The sequence below is a fragment of the Phoenix dactylifera genome, chromosome 13 (genome assembly GCF_051530095.1).
Source record: "Phoenix dactylifera cultivar Ajwa chromosome 13, Ajwa_hap1_PhDact_Kaust_v1.1, whole genome shotgun sequence".
In the NCBI taxonomy this organism is placed as follows: Eukaryota; Viridiplantae; Streptophyta; class Magnoliopsida; order Arecales; family Arecaceae; genus Phoenix; species Phoenix dactylifera.
In genome coordinates, this window is record NC_143202.1 from 7,521,257 (window position 1) to 7,539,871 (window position 18,615).

General features: G+C 39.3%; 1 protein-coding gene across 5 annotated transcripts in view; it reads right to left on the minus strand.

Annotated features, from left to right (window-relative positions):
* The window catches only part of LOC103722332 (calcium-dependent lipid-binding family protein), a 151,061-nt gene that overhangs the window by 117,463 nt on the left and 14,983 nt on the right, over positions 1-18,615 (minus strand). For 4 of the 5 annotated variants that reach the window (XM_088709929.2, XM_088709928.2, XM_088709930.2 and 1 more), the window contains 3 exons: positions 10,650-10,703; positions 9,971-10,074; positions 9,739-9,856 (listed from right to left, as the gene is read on the minus strand). In XM_088709929.2, the coding sequence (XP_088566055.2) occupies positions 9,739-9,798 (60 nt within the window). In that variant the 5' untranslated portion in view covers positions 9,799-9,856; positions 9,971-10,074; positions 10,650-10,703. Of the gene's footprint in view, positions 1-9,738; positions 10,075-10,649; positions 10,704-18,615 lie in introns of all 5 variants that reach the window. The other variant, XM_088709926.2, reaches the window with a different exon arrangement.

Here is an 18,615-nt window from a genome sequence, read left to right on the forward strand (position 1 = left end):
ATCCCACACGACTAGGGTTTCTAGTGGGTACTGCGGTCCCACCGATTTACATGCCACCTCACCTAACAGTTATTGGTGACACATAGATGGATGAGTGTACAACTCTTGTACAATGCTTCTCAAGCATGTTGCAGTGCAACTTGGTCTCTAAGCCATGAAGACCTCACCTAACAGTTATTGGTCCCATTTCTTAGTTAAGTCAGACCCACCGTATAACCGTAGGAATAAAGTCGTCATTGGGTCCTCACCTAACAGTTATTGGTGCCCAACCCCACCTTTACCCTACAACATCTCATGTCTATAGAGAGGTCCAGCCCCCCGATGCAACTTGACCACTGTGTCCAGCCGAGACAAATCAACATCAGAAAGGCCTTAGCAGCTCTACTACAGTGGAAGACCTATTGACTTAATATTGGTTAATCAGGTCTTAGTGTTTGCAACTTGAGCCCTTCATAAGAGGTAATCGAACAATTGGCCAGGTAAGCAGGTGGGAGGCTCCCCTTACTCAGTGAGTAAGGTCCTAATTAAGTAACCACCTTTCATGCTTTCCTAGACACCAATTAGATCAATTAATCTAATATGACTTGCTCATGTCGGTTCACTCTCGACTTGATTGAGGAGGTTTTGATTTAGGTCTCAATTGGGTTTGCTACATCACATGTAAACCTATCTACCCGACTCGCATTCACATCACATGCAAACGGCACATCACAGGCAGTTATAATCGCAGCATCAAATAAAGTTAAACTTTAAATAGGTGATGATCATGGATTCTAATTAGGTCGTATTACAAGCACATGCACATCAATCGATCAAGTGGTCTTCAACTCTTGAATTGGTTCTAAGCCTCCTTGATTCGATCCTTGATCAACTCTTGATCCCATCGCCATCAACCGCTTAGATCACCTTTCATCTCATGCCTTTGCTTCAACTTGATCGTTGATGTACATCACATCACAGAAATACAACCAGATGTAAAATAAAAATAAAAATAAATTACATCTCCTTTTAGGAGGCACGCAGGCCTCTCAAAACATCAAATAAGATGCATGCAAGCATCTGAAAAATTACATGACATCGTAGATCACATCGCAGGTCATTACATTTGATACCAAAAGAGGTTGAATCCTATGATCATCACCGTATGCAACAATTATAATTTTCAGATCTGAAAACTAACTGATTGTATCATGACATAGGTCGCTGATCATGCTAATCATGATTCTAAACTTTGTAATCCCATTAACAATGCAATTAGAATCATCTTTTTATCACATAAAAATCAGCATGCAAAAAATCAGCACCCCTGAAAAATCTGCATGCAGAATTTTTCAGCATGCATGATCATTCAATTTTCAGATCTAATATGCCTTTAGATATTTAATTCTTACCTTAATCTACGAAGCCTAGGCTCTGATACCACTGTTGGGAACCCGCCCATGCCGCTGATATTTCAAAAATTTTTCAGATGGCAGCGGAATCGGCATGCACGGGTTCGACGTTCATCGCATGAACGTTGTTTCGAGACCTTTCGTAATTAGGTAAGAATTAAAACTTTTAAAACTATTAGGAAGATCAAATCTTCACCTTGCGCGGGTAGATGATCACCGCAAATCTGAATTCGTGGTTTTTGGAAGAGGATTCGCTTGAAGCCGTTCAAACGTCCGGCCTCTACGGGTATCCACACGAAGCAGGATCCGATCCAAGCTTTCTATCTCACCGGGGTGCTAGCTCCCTTGCAGAGATAACTTTTGATGGCTGATCTCCTCTCTTTCTTTCAACTCATGAATATACTTGAGAGGAAGAAGAAGAAGGAAGAAGAAGAGGAAGAAGCAAGGCCCCTGCAGCCTACTTTCTTTTCCCTGCGTTGGAAGGAGGAAAGGAGGAAGAGGAGGGCGCCATGGCTTCTTTTTCCCTTCTTCTTGCTGGCGGCTGAACCAAGGGAGGGAGAGGGTGGCCACGGCACAAGAGGAAGAGGATTCCAATACCCTAGGGCGCCGGCCTCATGGTGCCTTTTATAGCCATCAAGGGCTCCTCCAAAGTAGGAGCCCTAGATGGTTTTCCAAAGAGAGAAGGGGGGCGCCGGCCCCTCTCTTCATGCCGCACACAAGGAGAGGAGGAGGGGCGTGATCCCTCCTTCTTGTGATGCCCTAATCCTCCTCCAAAGAGGATTAGGTGCCTCTCTTATGGTTTAATCCCAATCCAATTAGGATTAGTCAAATTGGGTTCAATCTATGCTAGTCCTAATCCAATTAGGACTTGAATGAACCATGACTCAATTGAACTCTTCAATCCTAATCCAATTAGGAGTCATGTTGATTCATTAGATTAATAATTAATTAGGACTTAAGGAATCCTAATCCAATTAGGATTTGTTTAATTCTAGTCCTAATCCAATTAGGACTCTAATTTGAATCCAAAGTCCCAATCCGATTAGGACTCTAGGAATCCTACTCCATGTAGGAATCCAATTTTGATTCAAAACTCCTAATCTCATTAGGATTGAGGAATCCTATTCCAAGTAGGAATCCCAGTCCTACTCCAACTAGGATTCCCAGTCCTAATCCAATTAGGACTCTAGGTATCCTACTCGAAGTAGGACTCTTGTTTCAAGTCCAATTAATTAATTCCCTTTCCTTCTTCAACTTCTTATCAATCAAATTGATTACTTGTGATTCCTAATCACGATTTCAACCATCGGATCGGTCAATACTTCTAGTGTGTGTGACCCCATAGGTTCTATTCTGACTGGTAGTGAGATATATTGTGATCTCTATCACTATATCATTGAAAACTCCTTTCAATGGGTTGGAACGATTCCAACTCAACTCATTAGGGTTTATCGATCATCAAGATAATCCCTATGAGTCCCACCATCCACCAGTGACACCTAGCAGCATGTAGTGGCTACCCAGCAGAATGGAATGATGAACCTCTAGGTGCAGTTAACGTGTGATACAGTCCTACTATCGTGGATCCCTACAGGACGGAGGTCATGGACAACTCGTCAAACCCCATCGTCTGTCATATGTCAAGATTTATTCGACTTGAGTTCGATAGTGGAAAACTCTTTTTCCACTTTATATTACTGCCCTGGCCAAGGTCTTAGAACTCAGTCTAACAAATCACATAGGATCACTCCTCTTCTATCAAGGTCGATAGATTCCTTATAGGTGCATACCCTACTCCTACAGTGAACTTACTGCAGCCAATCTACACTGCATGGACCCATATGGCTAGAGACCATGTATGTGTGCAGTCAAACTACAATAACCTCACTGTGAGTAGCCGAAGCACCGCAGGTCAAAGGACCAGTCACACTACTGCAACATCAAGCAAGTCACTGACGAGTGGATAGACATCCAAGTGACTTCTTATCTTGGTAACGCTCAGTACCCTTGTTCTCTAACAAGCACCTGCACTATCACTTCAGTGTCCCTACACTGTGGACTCAAGTCTCGTCCATCCAGAAGGAAAGTGATCTGTGCACTGATCGGATCGATCACCGTCCTCGTGATGATCCATTGATCAGGAGCATTTAGAAATTAATCACCAATGATACATGGCTCAAATTCTCAACTCTTGAGAATATGTATCATCATCTTATTAATTTCTTGGACGATTCATAGACACATAAATAATATGAATGAAAAGATGCCTTTTTATTTATTCAATAATAAACAGTCAAGTACAAAATTATGTCCCTAGAATCAACAATGTGTCGGCCAAATTGGCTTCTAGGGCATACATCTAACATATACGACTCAGAATTTGATACATCTATGGATCCTACTCCACGTGCGAGGTCATCTGCAGCTACATCGTGTTCTTCTGAATGATCTCAAGAAGCCTATCTCCTATATGCAATCGTGTCCTCGCAGGCTCTACCAGATCGTGCACCGTGGTTTCTATCCTGTGTGGCATGTATAAACTGAGACTCACCGGTGAATCGAAGACCACCTTGTTGCTGTCTTATAAATACTGATCTTCTATCCACTCCCTAGCCAACAAATCTATGACCACTAGAACTACTGCTCCTAGTCTCTAAATCTGAGTGAACTGACTCTTCAACACTCTCAATTGGGGCTACAGGTGCCTTTTATTTTTTTTTAGTATGCTGGACAGTTGATTTCTTATCCTTCGTGTCCCTCTCTGCTTGGCTATGCTGGAGAATATATATCGTCCTCTTGACTGAGTCGACCGAGTAGCTTAGCAGTCTTGTCTGAGCATCTCTCAATCATATCTCTGAGAGAACGTCTCGAACAAAGAGTCATGTGATGATCGGCTTCTCTGTGACTGTCACTAATCAGTTAGAAGGATGCATGAAATATTGCTCTCAACCCATTGCCCTGCATCGACTCTAGCCTCACTGGCTATGAAACTGGCCGGTCGTGGAGGCGATCCACGCTCATCAAGCTCTGTCTTCTGCTGTTAGCCCACAAGCCATTCGAGTATAGGATCATCTTCATCATCAACAAAAGCCCTATGAATCAAATCTGTGTACTTGAGCTTCACTTCCTCCGAGTATAGGATCATCTTCATCATCAACAAAAGCCCTATGAATCAAATCTGTGTACTTGAGCTTCACTTCCTCCTGAATGCATAGTAGCCGCAACCTCAAATTGTTGTAGATAAAGGCCAAGATAGACCAGTTGCGATCACAGCCACTCGAGGAGACTATCTTGGAGAGGATCTGGATAGCCAGCCACTTAAAGATTTTTTGCAGACAACCCAAAATAAATCTACCATTCAGTTGCAAAAATATTGAAAAAAAATTGCATATTAGATAGTACTATATTAGTAATCATCTAATGCTAAGTAAATGTCCTCCTAATGTGTAATATATTTGGATTCATACTTTTTTTACTTACGACATTTGCCGAGACTCCAAAGCTGTTGCTACTCTCCCTAAATATTTTGGTTTATGAAAAAAATGGAGCAGTCCTCCTGAGGATTCAAATAGTATGCTGCACATAGAGTTCGTTATTGTCTTAATAAAACTATACAAGCACAGGAGCAATCTAATTTTTAATATTCTTACTTATCTGCTAAATGCAAGTTCCTACCCATCTGGTATTCCCACCGCCGCTAAATGATGTCGATGAACTCCTAGGCATATCGAATCTGCCTCCATGATATTTGCCCTCTCCATCATGTAATACAGGAAGCCCATTTGAAGGTATTTCTCGTTGTCCACGGCTCGAAGCACTTAATACAATGGTCTAATAGCCTTCACTATCGCAGTGGCCCGCTGCCAAAATGTCTGCCTCGTCACCAAGTCCTCAACACTACTCCCTTCAATGTCGACCCTTGCATATCTACTTTTCTATCACTCGAGACTAGCAAACATCTAACGTAGGGCTGCTTTCTTCTCAAGAAGATTATCAAGTGCAACATAGTTAATAAAAAACCGTATGACTTCTGATCTTAAGATTTTTCTTTTGTACCTCCTCAACAATGAAAAGACCCACATATGGTTATAAATATACCTGGTGAGGGTTTGGGTTGTCTCCACTATCTGATGCACCTTACGAATCGTTGTAATGTCCAACATAAGATCGATACAATATGCAGCACATAGTGTCCAATAAATAAGCGGCCACCGCTCCATCAAAATCTCCTCAACGGCCTTATATAGTAGCCAATTATCAGTAATGGCATCCACGACATTTTTCTCTTCTACCCGATCAATCACCTCCTCCATCAATTTGACAATGTATGCAGTGTCGTGCACCTAATCAGAAGCATCAACAGACTTGTGAAGAAAATTTTCGTATCACAATATGTCAAAAAGTTGATGCTCCACCTCATAAAATCGGTCTAACCATAACACATCACTATCAGTCCATATAAGGGCCACTTGCTCTTGTCGGAGGCAATCATATCTCTAGCTCTTTATTACTATCAAGAAGCTCAACGTAGATATCTTTTGGGCTTCGAGGATCTACACTAGGGCTAACAGCTTGTATGGCGAAAATGGCAGACCCATAGTATATATTTTATGCAACATTCATTAAAATGTGGCTGAAGTAGAACCAGAATCCAATGGCTCGCCACATATCCTTCTTCATATCTTTCTTCTTATCTTTCTTCAGTATTAAGTCAACCCTTTGCTACTTCGAATCTATGCCGAAAAAGACACGTGGTTCTAAATCATGGATAGATGCTCCTAATGGAATCTAGATGACTTCTTTTTGCTACCAAAAATCTCCAGCATAGAGGCAATTTGACCACCGCCTCTGTTGATGGCTGTGAGCAGTAGGATAGATCCAGAGTACAGAAGGACCCCCTTAATAATATGAGGGCCCGTCTCGTAGTACGAGGGCCTAAATCAAGTCCGATGCCTAGCCACCTCATCCTGCTGCCATTGATCATCCAAGCTCGTCTGCATGGCAGCCTTGATTTACCTCGTCATCTAGAGTACATGCTTTCTCTGACTTCCTGGAGTAATAGAAAGGTGGCTCTGCCGCTCGACAGTCCACCTCTGCCTTCTCTTTGAAAATTCTCTTCTTCACTACTTTAAAATCAGTGAGTGTTTCTTCATCAGCTGTCGAACCTTCTATGGGCATTTCTAACACATAGATACGTCCAGATAACCACCAACTACGTGCTGTTTCAACCTAGTTACCCCTCCTCTCTTGAACTCTGTGATACACCAGTTGCACTTCCAATAGTCTCGACCAAAGAGCATTTTTTTATGATCCTAGCCAATGTCATGCTCTAACTTTTTTCTTAATGGCTCTATTCCTATAGGTTTATCAAGTAAGTTTATCAACTATTTAAAAATAAAAAAAATTATGATGATGAATATATTTTTTTACCTCAAAAAATACATCTAATTTTTTAATACCAAATAGTAATATTGCATATTTTTTATTTATTTATACATTTGTAATAATTTTTAAACTTAAAAATATGTTTAAATATTATAATTCAGAAAATTATGATTTCTATCTCAAAAATTATTTCAGAATTATGTAATATGTACTACTCATTTTTCATAATTTTTGATATTATTTATATATTTTTAATTATTTTAAATTTTAAAAAAAATAAATATTATTATTTTAAAAAATTAATTTTAACTTAGATCTATGTAAAACCCAAAAATGAATGGTATATATATTTTTATAGACTCTTGGGCATGCATTAAAATTTACTTATTTCTCAATTTTTTTCAAATTTAGGCCAAGGACACTTTATGCATGATCACATCGAAACTTGAATGAATGGACACCAAATTTTTATGGACAGTAGCTTGCATGCCGCTAAATACGTTTCTAATTTTATATGTTTTTATTTTTTATTTTGTAATCCAAAAATATATTTTTTAAAATTATATATAATCCAAAAAATAAAAATTTTTATGTCATCATGTAGATCGTCCATAGATCTACAACTTATAATAAAATCAAGCCCAAATTAAAAAATTTGGCATGATCTTTTCTTATTATGCAATTTTCGAGTTATTTTTCAAGCCAAAAAAAAAGGAGAGAACGAGATAGGAAGCACACCTTATATAGGCTTGGATCTTCCAACTAAACTACTGAATCGGTATGATTTTTGAATTCTTGGGAAGCGGGAGCGATGGAAAGCACTCCACCTTTTAATTTTAAAAAATTTATTTTGTAATCCAAAAATATGTTTTTTAAAATTATATATAATCCAAAAAATAAAAATTTTTATGTCATCGTGTAGATCGTCCATAGATCTACAACTTATAATAAAATCAAGCCCAAATTAAAAAATTTGGCATGATCTTTTCTTATTATGCAATTTTCGAGTTATTTTTCAAGCCAAAAAAAAAAGGAGAGAACGAGATAGGAAGCACACCTTATATAGGCTTGGATCTTCCAACTAAACTACTGAATCGTTATGATTTTTGAATTCTTGGGAAGCGGGAGCGATGGAAACCACTCCACCGCTTTTAATTGTTGTTAGAAAGGCCTCCTCGAGTCTTCCCAACAACAAATAATGCCTCATACAAGTCACAAGGGGGACTCGGTTCAGAATCGAGTCGACTCAGTGCAAATCAGCCAGTTCGCACCGGTTCTAGCATGTTTGCACCCTTTCGGTTCTGATCGGTTCGGGACTGGTTCCAGCCAATTCGGTACCGATTTCGGCCAATTCGGGACCGGTTCCGCCCTGTTCAGAGCCAAAACCGAAAAAAAATGAACCAACCCGATTTCGCACCGAGTCGGCTCGAGCTTGACACTGTCTGAACTGGGCGATTCGGCCCGATTTGGCAGATCATGGCTGCACCATACCATACCCACACTCGATATACTTAGTTGTACCGTATCGAACTGCATAATGATACTGTAATAGGATGGTACCGGTATGGGGCCGGTACCGAGACATCAAACCTTGGCATGAAGCCATGAAGTGTTTTCAAGTAAATTTACCAATGCAATTGAGTATTCCAAAGTGTATGTTAGCATTTCCATGATTAGAATTTCCAATGATGTTGAAAAAGATGCATCTTGATCATACTCATTGTTTCCAAAAGCATTCTAGTGTTTTTATATTTTTTGAAACAAAGCAATATTGGCGAATATACTTGATAGCATTTCATTCAATTTTTAATAAATATAGTTCATTATTGCTTCTAATATTATACTGTTTGCTATTATTGGCTACTACGTATGGAGCTGTGTAGCTCATTTATTCAGAGTTGAGACCTGATAATGATATGTTAGGCTCCTCAAAAGTTTGAAGTACATTTGGTATAGATTTCGGGGCACTACTTTATACCAATTTCCAAATCAAATTGTCGAACCGATCCAATCCCACAAAAGTTCAATTTTGGTACACCCAAACCGAACGATTCGGTTTAAATTGGTAGACAATGGTTGGGACCTACTCCAGTCTGTATGTGCTCAGATGGTGACCTAAAGTAGCTTAGGGCCCATTCTAACCATATGGCCCTTTTTACCACTATAGAGAAACAAGTCCAACTACAAAATGTTCAAAACATAGTCCAGATATTTAAAGTTATTTATATGGAATATTTAACATATATAGGGCCACCTCCATGCATCCAAGTTTTCTAAGATCACCATGACAGATGACTTTAGGACAGTTGGGATACTTGATAACTGCGTCCCCTATCCCCTGTCCAGGTACCAAATACAGGTCCTACCCAACCTACATATCTCAAAAGCCATACACGCAAGCCATCTAAAAGCCTCTATTAGCAGCCACTGGGCAGTTCAATTGCAAGTATAACCAACAAACGAGATAATCAAGAAACCATATATGGCTACTTGTACAGCCACACGGACCAGTTTCTAGAGTAACTACAATTACAAATGAAAGAGATCTTTCTTAAGCAGTTTGGTAATCAATATTCTGTTTCTTAACACTAGGATCTTTTAATCAAACAAACCCATGGTTTTAGTACTAGCCTATCATAGTCCATGCCAGCCAGCATGTAGCACACTAAACGACTATTAGCACTTGCAAACATATGTTATGCTTCTTCTTTGTCCCTTATTGACAGCACTCTTGCTTTTGAATTTTTGTTCTACTACATTGCCTTGCAGGTTTCTCGTTATCACTAAGATGCAGCTAACTGAAAATTGAACAGTTATAATTTTAAAATCAAAAGCATAAGAAACAATATCTTTCTATCTTTGACAAATAAAAATTGTCATAATTGATAAGATAAATGGGTCAACTCTTAATGATTAACCCCAGATAATAGATTTCTGTTGCAAGCAAAAAGAAATTTCTAACCTTACGCAGCTTGTCTAGAGCTCCACTGGTATCAAATGTTTCATTACCCTGCTCATCCATGGTAACAGCAGCAAGTTTTGATAGAGTGATCCCGGAACAAAATGGATGTCCTGGATTACTGCAAAAGAATATATATAGGCTCATTAAAGAAGATGATATTAAGGACACAACTACAGCATTGAAAAAAATACTATGAATGATATGGATGTATCGAAGACCAGTTGTTCGAAACCTGATGGTGTCTTCATATCTGATATGAATGTTACTGAGAGTAACTTTAAGATTGCCAATTATAGTTGCAATGAGAGAGCCCAGCCATGAATTTCCACCAGGTGCCTGTGAAACAATCAGCATAGTATTCAGCCCACAATCATGCAACATACAATAATACATGACAAGTCATTCAAGCATTTAATATAATCTGTATCTTTGGAGAGAAGGCATTCAAAAAATAAGCAATGTCCCCAAATACAGTAGAAACATCATTCACACCTCATATAACTACAATATTTTTCGGGGCAGATGTGCCAGAACTACTAACGCTACAGAAAATCTCAGTCTGGTTCCAGTCTTTTAAGTCAATACCAAATTGTAGAACAACTTACAAATTTAATTTTACAAATCAAAATTCGAAACTCCCGGACTTTACAAAAAAATCATAATGATTCTTAAGAAGAAACTAAACCTTAAAGACTGGACATAAATATAAATTTTAACATCTAGCAGATTACATATGCTGGCAAGACGAGTCAAAAAATGTCGAAACAATAGATTATATTTCCTTCAGTATTCATATCAGTAACCATGACAACCATACAAATTCTAACCCAATAATGTGTATAAAATAGTTTGTTAAGACAAAAAACTCAGCTATATCACTAGTTAGAAAGGAAAAACTGTAAATAACATACAGCTTCCTCTTTTGATCTCCTAGTAGTCGCTTCAAGGGTTGCCAATTCTACCTCCTGTGCACATAAATAGCAGCAATAAATCAAGTTAAAAAGCATTTGAAGCATATGCAGTTAAATCCTTCTAGAAAAAATCTAGCCTAATGGCGCGTATTGAAACCTTAGTCTCAGGCCATATTATCTAAGGGCTCGAAGAACCTCAAAACTGTTCAAATTTCTTTAGTTAAAAATCTAATGATGAATAACATTAAAGAAGAAAATGAAAATAAGGAATTCTATTTATTAAGAACCTTCAATTAAAAATACTGTGTCAGAAGAAACATGCAATTTCAAAAAGCCCAGTTAATGGAGGTGAAGTTAATATGGATGAAATTAATGAACTCTTCATTAACATTAAGAGTGTGAACGATGTAATATTACTCGAAAGAGTGGCCTTAGAGACAATAACTTGTAATTCAATGTAAATCGTATCAACACAGACATAAATACCAAGGACTCAACATATAACCATTAAAGCAAAATAAAAATGGAAACAACTCTAGTAACACTGCGTCAAAGAGGTTTACTACAGAATACATTACATTCCATAGGCTGAGTGGTTCATAGTCCCACTTATATACTGAGGTGGACTGATTGATAAATTTATGTGATGCAAGATAGAGAACTAGTACACTACTAGTACATTTAGCAAACCACAACAGAATAACTTTACAAGATGATAAAATATATAACTGCAAAGTTGTCCTAGAATCAAACTTTTGAGTCATAATAGTAAAAGAGACATCTCAGTGCATGAAGCTTACGCCACTACCACGTCTGGGAACAGTCGGATGTATACAGTCTTACCCATGTGCAGAGAAGCTATTTCTATGTTTCATTCCCATGATACCCCAATCACAAGAGCAGCCTTACCATTGCACCAAGACCCACCCTCTTTTGAGTCATAACAGTAACATAAAAATTTAATGAAACGACAAATATAACAAGTATTAACATTTTAAAATACCACAAAGAATAGGAGATAGATAAAAAAAATTAAGACATGTAACAGTGTTTTAGAAAGACACAAGAAGCAACCATCAAACTAGTTCCTTTATTCAGGCAATAAAAAGGAAAAATTCAAAGAGAAAAGAACCTACCCATGGCTCTAACAATTTGTAAACTTTTGATTTTTGAGTGTAGGAATTTCTTATTTAGTAGATATCAAGAGGAGCATATTTGGTAGCAAAGATACCAAACCAACCTGAACCATTCAGTTCAGGCCTCCAAGGTGGACCGAACTGAAATGAAGTATCAGGTCAATTCGAGTGTTCCAATCAGTAAAGGGCCTGGACCGGCTCGAACTAACCTCCCAATTCCACTCGTTCGGAGTGGTTCGGGGTCATTAGGGCCCCTTACCCTTTTTTCTTTCCCTTTTTTCATATTTCCTTCTTTCCTGGCTTGGACCGGCTCGAACTAACCTCCCAATTCCACTCGTTCGGAGTGGTTCGGGGTCATTCGGGCCCCTTACCCTTTTTTCCTTCCCTTTTTTCATCTTTCCTTCTTTCCTTACTTTCTTTTTGTTCTCCTTTCTTTCTTTCTGTTTCTTCTTCCTTCTTTCCTTTCTCCCTTCCTTTCTTTTTCTTCTCCCATCCTTGTGCTGCATTAATCCAAGTGTTCTATATTTACCAAGCAAAAGGCTACTATTGTTGCTCAAAATGAAGTACTATAACATTTAGTGCATGATTTATAATTATTCATGTGATACATATAGGATAACAGTTTTTCATCATTACCGCAACCAAGGTCTGCGGTACCAATAGTACCGATGTACCGGTGAAGATCGGTTATGGCATGGTACCGGTTCGGTACCGGTCGGAACCCGTACCGAACCGGTCGAGATAGGAAAAAAAACACGCATCCGATGCGCGGACGCGCGCGCGCGCGCCTACGGCATTTAAAGCCCATGCAGGGCAGCCCGCGCAGGCTCGCTACCCCGCACGGTGAGCCCGTGCGAGGAATCAAGGCAGTGCGGGGAATCAAGGCAGCGCGGGGAACCGCGTGCTAGCACGGTTTCCTGCGAGTGGGCGCGAGCGGGCTCGCGGTTCTCCACTCGTGCCCCGTGTGCGGGTTTTTTTTTTTCCTTTATTTTTTTCCTCCCCTTCTTCTTCTTTCCAAACCCTCCTTCCCCTCTCTCCTCTCTTCTCCTCTCTTTTCCGGTTCCCCCCCGTTCTCCCACGAGCAAGGAAGGAAGAGAGGTCCCGCCCGCGAGCAAGGAAGAAAGGTCCTCCTTTTTCTGGTACTTGCCTTCTCTTCTTCCCCACTTCTTCTCTTCTTTCTTCCTCTTCTTCCCCGCTTCTTTTTCTCTTCTTTCTTCCTCTTCTTCCCCGCTTCTACCAGTGCTGGTCGGACCGGTTTTGGTTCGATACCGGTTTTCACAATCGAACCATACCGGTAGCCAAGGTATGCTGAACCGACCGGAACCGGTCGGTTCAGCCTGTACCGAACCGGTGCCGACGGGCATCGGTACGGTACAGCATATAAAAACGGTTCCGACCCAAACTGGATCGGAATCGATTGGTTTCATGCTTGGACCGGTGCGAACCGGGCCAGTTCGCGCTGGTACAAGCCTGGCTTTGCATTTAACGCATCCGCGACGCGGCAAAATTTTTTAGGGGAAACGCGCGTGGAGACGCGAGCGAAGAACGCGTGCCCGTGCGCGTTAGCGCAGTTCCCTGCACGGGGCACCGTGCCCACGCAGGCTGGCAGCCCGCATGGGGGCATTAAATGCCACTCTGTGACATTTGACGCGTCCGTTCGCGCGTCTGCGCGCGATTCACCGCGCAGAAACCGCACCCGCGCGCGATTCACCGCGCAGAACCACGCTCGGGCGCGATTCGCATTTTTTTGGGGAAACGCGCGCAGACGCGCGAGCGGAGAACGTGCGCAGACGCGCGAGCGGAGAACGCGCGCCTGCGCGCGATTCACCGCGCAGAAACCACACTCGCGCGCGATTCACCGCGCAGAAACCGCGCCCGCGCGCGATTCTCCAGCAGGGAATCGCGCCCGAGCGCGGTTCCCCACGCGGGGCACCGTGCCCACACGGGTTACCAGCCCGCGTGGGGGCATTAAATGCCACAGAGCAAGACCGCAACCATATTCGAGTACATTTTTCAATTAAATGACTAAATAATCAAATCCATTTAACTTGCATATGATTTGCCCTTATATTTCAAGAGTGCAAGGATTCAATCGTTACTAGGCACAGTAATAGAATTAAGTTAATTAACTAGTTAACATACGCCCCCCATTATGACTACCTGTATACTTTATAGAATAAGTTGCCTAGAATAACTTTCAATGACTGTGTAGGTATCAACATGTCTCTCTGAATTAGAAGCCACTCTGGATGCTGGAATGTGTCATAAAATAATCTCTAGATTCCATTGGCTATCACCTATGGAAGTGGACTATCTTGGTCATCAAATTACTCTAGCCATTTATGCTTATTATCCTGCATCCTCTTCTTCTATTAGCTAATTACATTGCAGTTGAATTGTGTTCATTTCACAGTTGGGAGGTCTGTATAGATGTTGACCCAATGAATTGATTTTGATGAGGACAAAATATTTGAGAATGATAATCAATGATTTTGTGTTTTTGGAGTAGTTAATTTGTTGTATAGGGAGCTCAATGAGTTTGAGACGTTAGAGAAGCAAGGAAAAGTTTTTTGAAAAGTTTTGGAAGTTTCTGTAGTGGATGAGTCGACCCTTGAAGATCACGAGTCGACCCCTAAACGACCACAGATAGAAAATAGAAAGCAATTAAAAACAACCCTTTTATGAGCCGACCCTAGTGGATCATGTGGCAATCTCGAGGCGACCTTAAAGATCATAAGTCGACCCCTAAAAAATTGAGTCGACCTATCTGCACCCGACAACAGTAACGGCTAGTTTTTCTGCTAAACTAGAACAACCATATTCACTCCCAACGGCTAGAAATGTTTTCTAACTAGTTCTTGAAGATATAAATGCATGGGAACACCCAAGAAAGACAAGAAGAAAAGGGATCAAAGAAAGTGAGTAGATGAGGTAAAGAAAAAGGAATACAAGTCTATCACCAGTTCTTGAGCTTCAACTTGAGGATCTATATGAGAAGTGACCATTCAAAGCCTCCACCCACTTCAGAGAGAGCTTACAAATATTCAAAGAGAGCTTCAACTTCCAATCACTAGGTTTCTCCACAAGATCAAGAGCAAGCACGAAAGGAAAAGAGAAAGAGCTGAATTATGTACACCAAGATCCCAACTTTCAGAGCACTCAAACTTGAGCTTCAACAGCATTAATCCAACCTTTGTAGAGGTTACTTTGTATATATTTCCTATCATTCTTTTTGTGTACGAAATTAAATAATCTCATGTGAGGTTTTTAGTGTGGCTGACACCATAAAAAATCAGCAACCTTGTAAGTTTAATTGTGCCCATAAAATAGCTAGGTTGCGGTCGATTGACCTGAAAAATTGACTAAGTTTTGCTGAGCTTGAAAATCAGCAAGGTTCCTAAAGATTAAAACTCGGGGTTGGTTTAGCTGTACCAACAAAACAGCTTGGTTTTGGTTGATTGCTAGAAAAATCAACTAGATTTGGTCGAGCCTGAAAAACAATTGAGCTATAATCTTGTTTATAGATTATAGTAAAATTCCTAAGGTAGAAGCCCTAGGGAGTGGATGTATGAGCTGAGTTTGGCTCCGAACCACTATAAAATCTTGATGTTTAGTTTGTTTGTGCTTGTTCTTATTTTCTGCACTTATTTATCATTCATTTCACTGTGCATAGTTATGTTTAAATCAGTTTTACTTAATCATTATTTAAGTTTGTAAAAAGTTTTAAAAAACCCAATTCAACCCTCCTTCTCTTGGGTTGTCATCTTGGGCAACAATAGCTATTATTTCTTTCCTTATTCTTCGGCCTTTCTTTCTTTCTATTCTTTTCTTCTTCTTTCCTCTCTCTTTTCTTCTCCTGCTTCATTTCCTTAATTTTTCTTCTGCCTTTCTATCTTTTCTTTTTCTTCTTCTACAAAACCAGTACGCGTTTACGTACCAAGTGTCAATATGGTACAAATTTGTACCATAATGCTTTGATTTTTGACCCATACAATGACCGGTACCGAAACAACGAACCTTGTTTGATAGTACTAAGTACTAACAATATTGAAGGCATGGACCCATAATTGCACAAAATTATTGAAACATAAACACTTCACAATGACAATAACCTTGACCTGTAAAATGAAGCTAGCAAGCTATCTAGTGACCCTTCTAGGCATCATACCACTTAAACATTACCAAGAGATACAATTAAAACTCGAGAAATAAGAGGGAGGGTGCATAAATGGTTAAACCACTTAATTTGAGGACTTTGATGCATTCAAGAAGGAATACATAATGATAATGTTGAAGGCACTTACATAGTGGTAAAAAGTGATCTTATATCTAGCAAGATTCATCTTTCATTTGCCAAAATTCAGTAAATGGTCAGAGATCTTTCTAGTCAGTAAAAAGAAAACTTGAATTTCAAAAAATAATGGCATATAAGCAGTTTGGTCCAGATGGTGCACTATCAAAATTAAAAGTCAGTGAAAGGTGAGAGGTCGCTCGCTAGATTACAATACCGTAAGATGATATTGCATGGAGGTACAAGAAACAAAAGGAGGGACCAGAGGACGAATCCAACAAAATCAATCACCAATAAATGGCTATACTGCACAAGATGAGATTCCGTAATGACTGAACATGTCAGGAATGATAGGCTTTTGCTCTAATATTACCAAACTCATGAGCAAGAGTTTATGGAAATAATGCAATAATCTATTATTTAGAGCAACAACAGAACACATAAAATACTATCATATAACAATATACATGCTATGTTACATATATCTCGACAAATACCAATTAGTGGAGAAAAATAAAACTGCCTATATGATATTCGAGTTTGACCTAATAGTAAGAAATCAAGGTACCCAAAACCTCATGTTTTAGGAACAAGGATGATCCTCTCAAAGATGGAGTCCAGCTAAGAATTTTCAAGACTACATTATTTTCTTGCAAGATATCTACAAACTGATCAATCATATCGAGCATTTACCTTGACCTACGGATGTGTAAGTTCACTCTTTTTCCCTTCCCTTTAGTAGTGTTATTAAGGAAGATTCCAGCTCTTATTTCAGTGTCACTTGGACAATGTATTGTTGACAATTCGTACCATAGGGAGGATATTCGGAAAGCATATTTATAATGGTTTCACTTTCTTTCCCCACTTTCACCAGGTCTGTTCGGGAACATTTGAGCTATTGCTTCAGTTTACTTGGAAAATGTACCAAATGCTGACATTTCTCCTATCATGAGGAGGATAGTTTGAACTTAGTTACCATAAGCCGGAGCAGGTGAGGGAGAGGTTTTGGGTGCAGGCTCAGGGAAGTGAGTCTCTCAAAAAAAGAAAAAAAAAACAATAACGAAACATTTGCAAAGCAGGCACAGTGTAGTTTCAAAGCAGACACGCTATCCTAAGTAGAAGTTTTCTAGAACTAATAAGCCAAATACTGATCCTTCCAATAATTAAACATATCTAACATTGAGCAAAAACAAAAAAAAAGCCATCAAATATCTTAGAAAGTAGCTACAAACTAAATTACAATAACCAAGGAAGTGGCTCATAAGCTTTGCTTCACTAACAAAAACAAACCAAATGATCAACCCAAGCACTTTGTAAGGTTCTATTTGTAATAATAATAGTCATCATATAAAATTATCAGTATTAGCCCAAGAAGAAAATTTCACAAGCATAACCACTACACGTGACTAAAGAAGTGTTCAAGCATTAAAATCTCCATATATCAATGGACAAAAGTAAAAATACGAATACAAAAAAACATCGAGCTCTTCAAGTACCAAAACATTGTGAGTGGTATAGGTTGAACCATACCAGTCCAGAAGCCACCATTATGGATAAGGGGACTTGGGGTACACCCCATACCGACACATCGTACAAAATGTTATCCCAACTCCAACAATGCACCATGTGTCAATATGAGGGTACACTGTACCATACGATAAGGTAACAGTACAAGGCCCAGTTATTGATACTTGAAACATTGGAGAGATATAAAAGAGAGTGCACTCTATCAAGGTTCGTCATCTCAGTACCATACCCGTACTGGTGCCACTAACACAGTGTCGGTATGGTACGGAAAGATTTTTTTGGCATACTGAGTGTCGATACGCCATCTATACCGGATATCGGTACGAAACAGCATGCCCCGTAGCATCCAGTTCGGGCCAGTATGACATACCTTGCTCTCTATGATTGCTAAATACATGATCAGACAGTCACAAAAGAAAAGAAAAAAAAAATCTATAATCAGATACTATTTGGTTGACATTATTACGGAAATTCAAAATTGACTCCATCCCTCCTTAGAAATTTGACCATTCCTTATTTTATTATAAAAATCGTGAAGCCACCCTCCAAACACAATAATTGTTGATCATAGCAATATCCAAAGAACCCATATCTCTCTTCCTTGATAAATTACTATATCATGACTACAAGTTCATATCTTAAAATTAAATAACAAAAAAAATGCTATTCAATACAAATCCTTTAAATATAGCAAATATGTCAAATGGTCATTATGTATAGAAAAAGAATCAGGAGGAAGACAAATAAAAGAAAACCCATTGAACTTGGAAACATACACCCATAATACCTAAGGAACTACTAAATTAACATAAATTCTTGGAAAAAGTTATAGACACATTACCAAATAGGAAAAACATAGTTTTATAAAAAACAAGGATAAATACAGGAAGACTTTTTTTGATGATACAAAATTGACTGTATTAGGAAACAAAAAGATGAACAAATAAGATATCCATAAGCAAGGATTTGAAGAACCAATGCATATCGGTCTCCACTGAGATGTCAGTATACT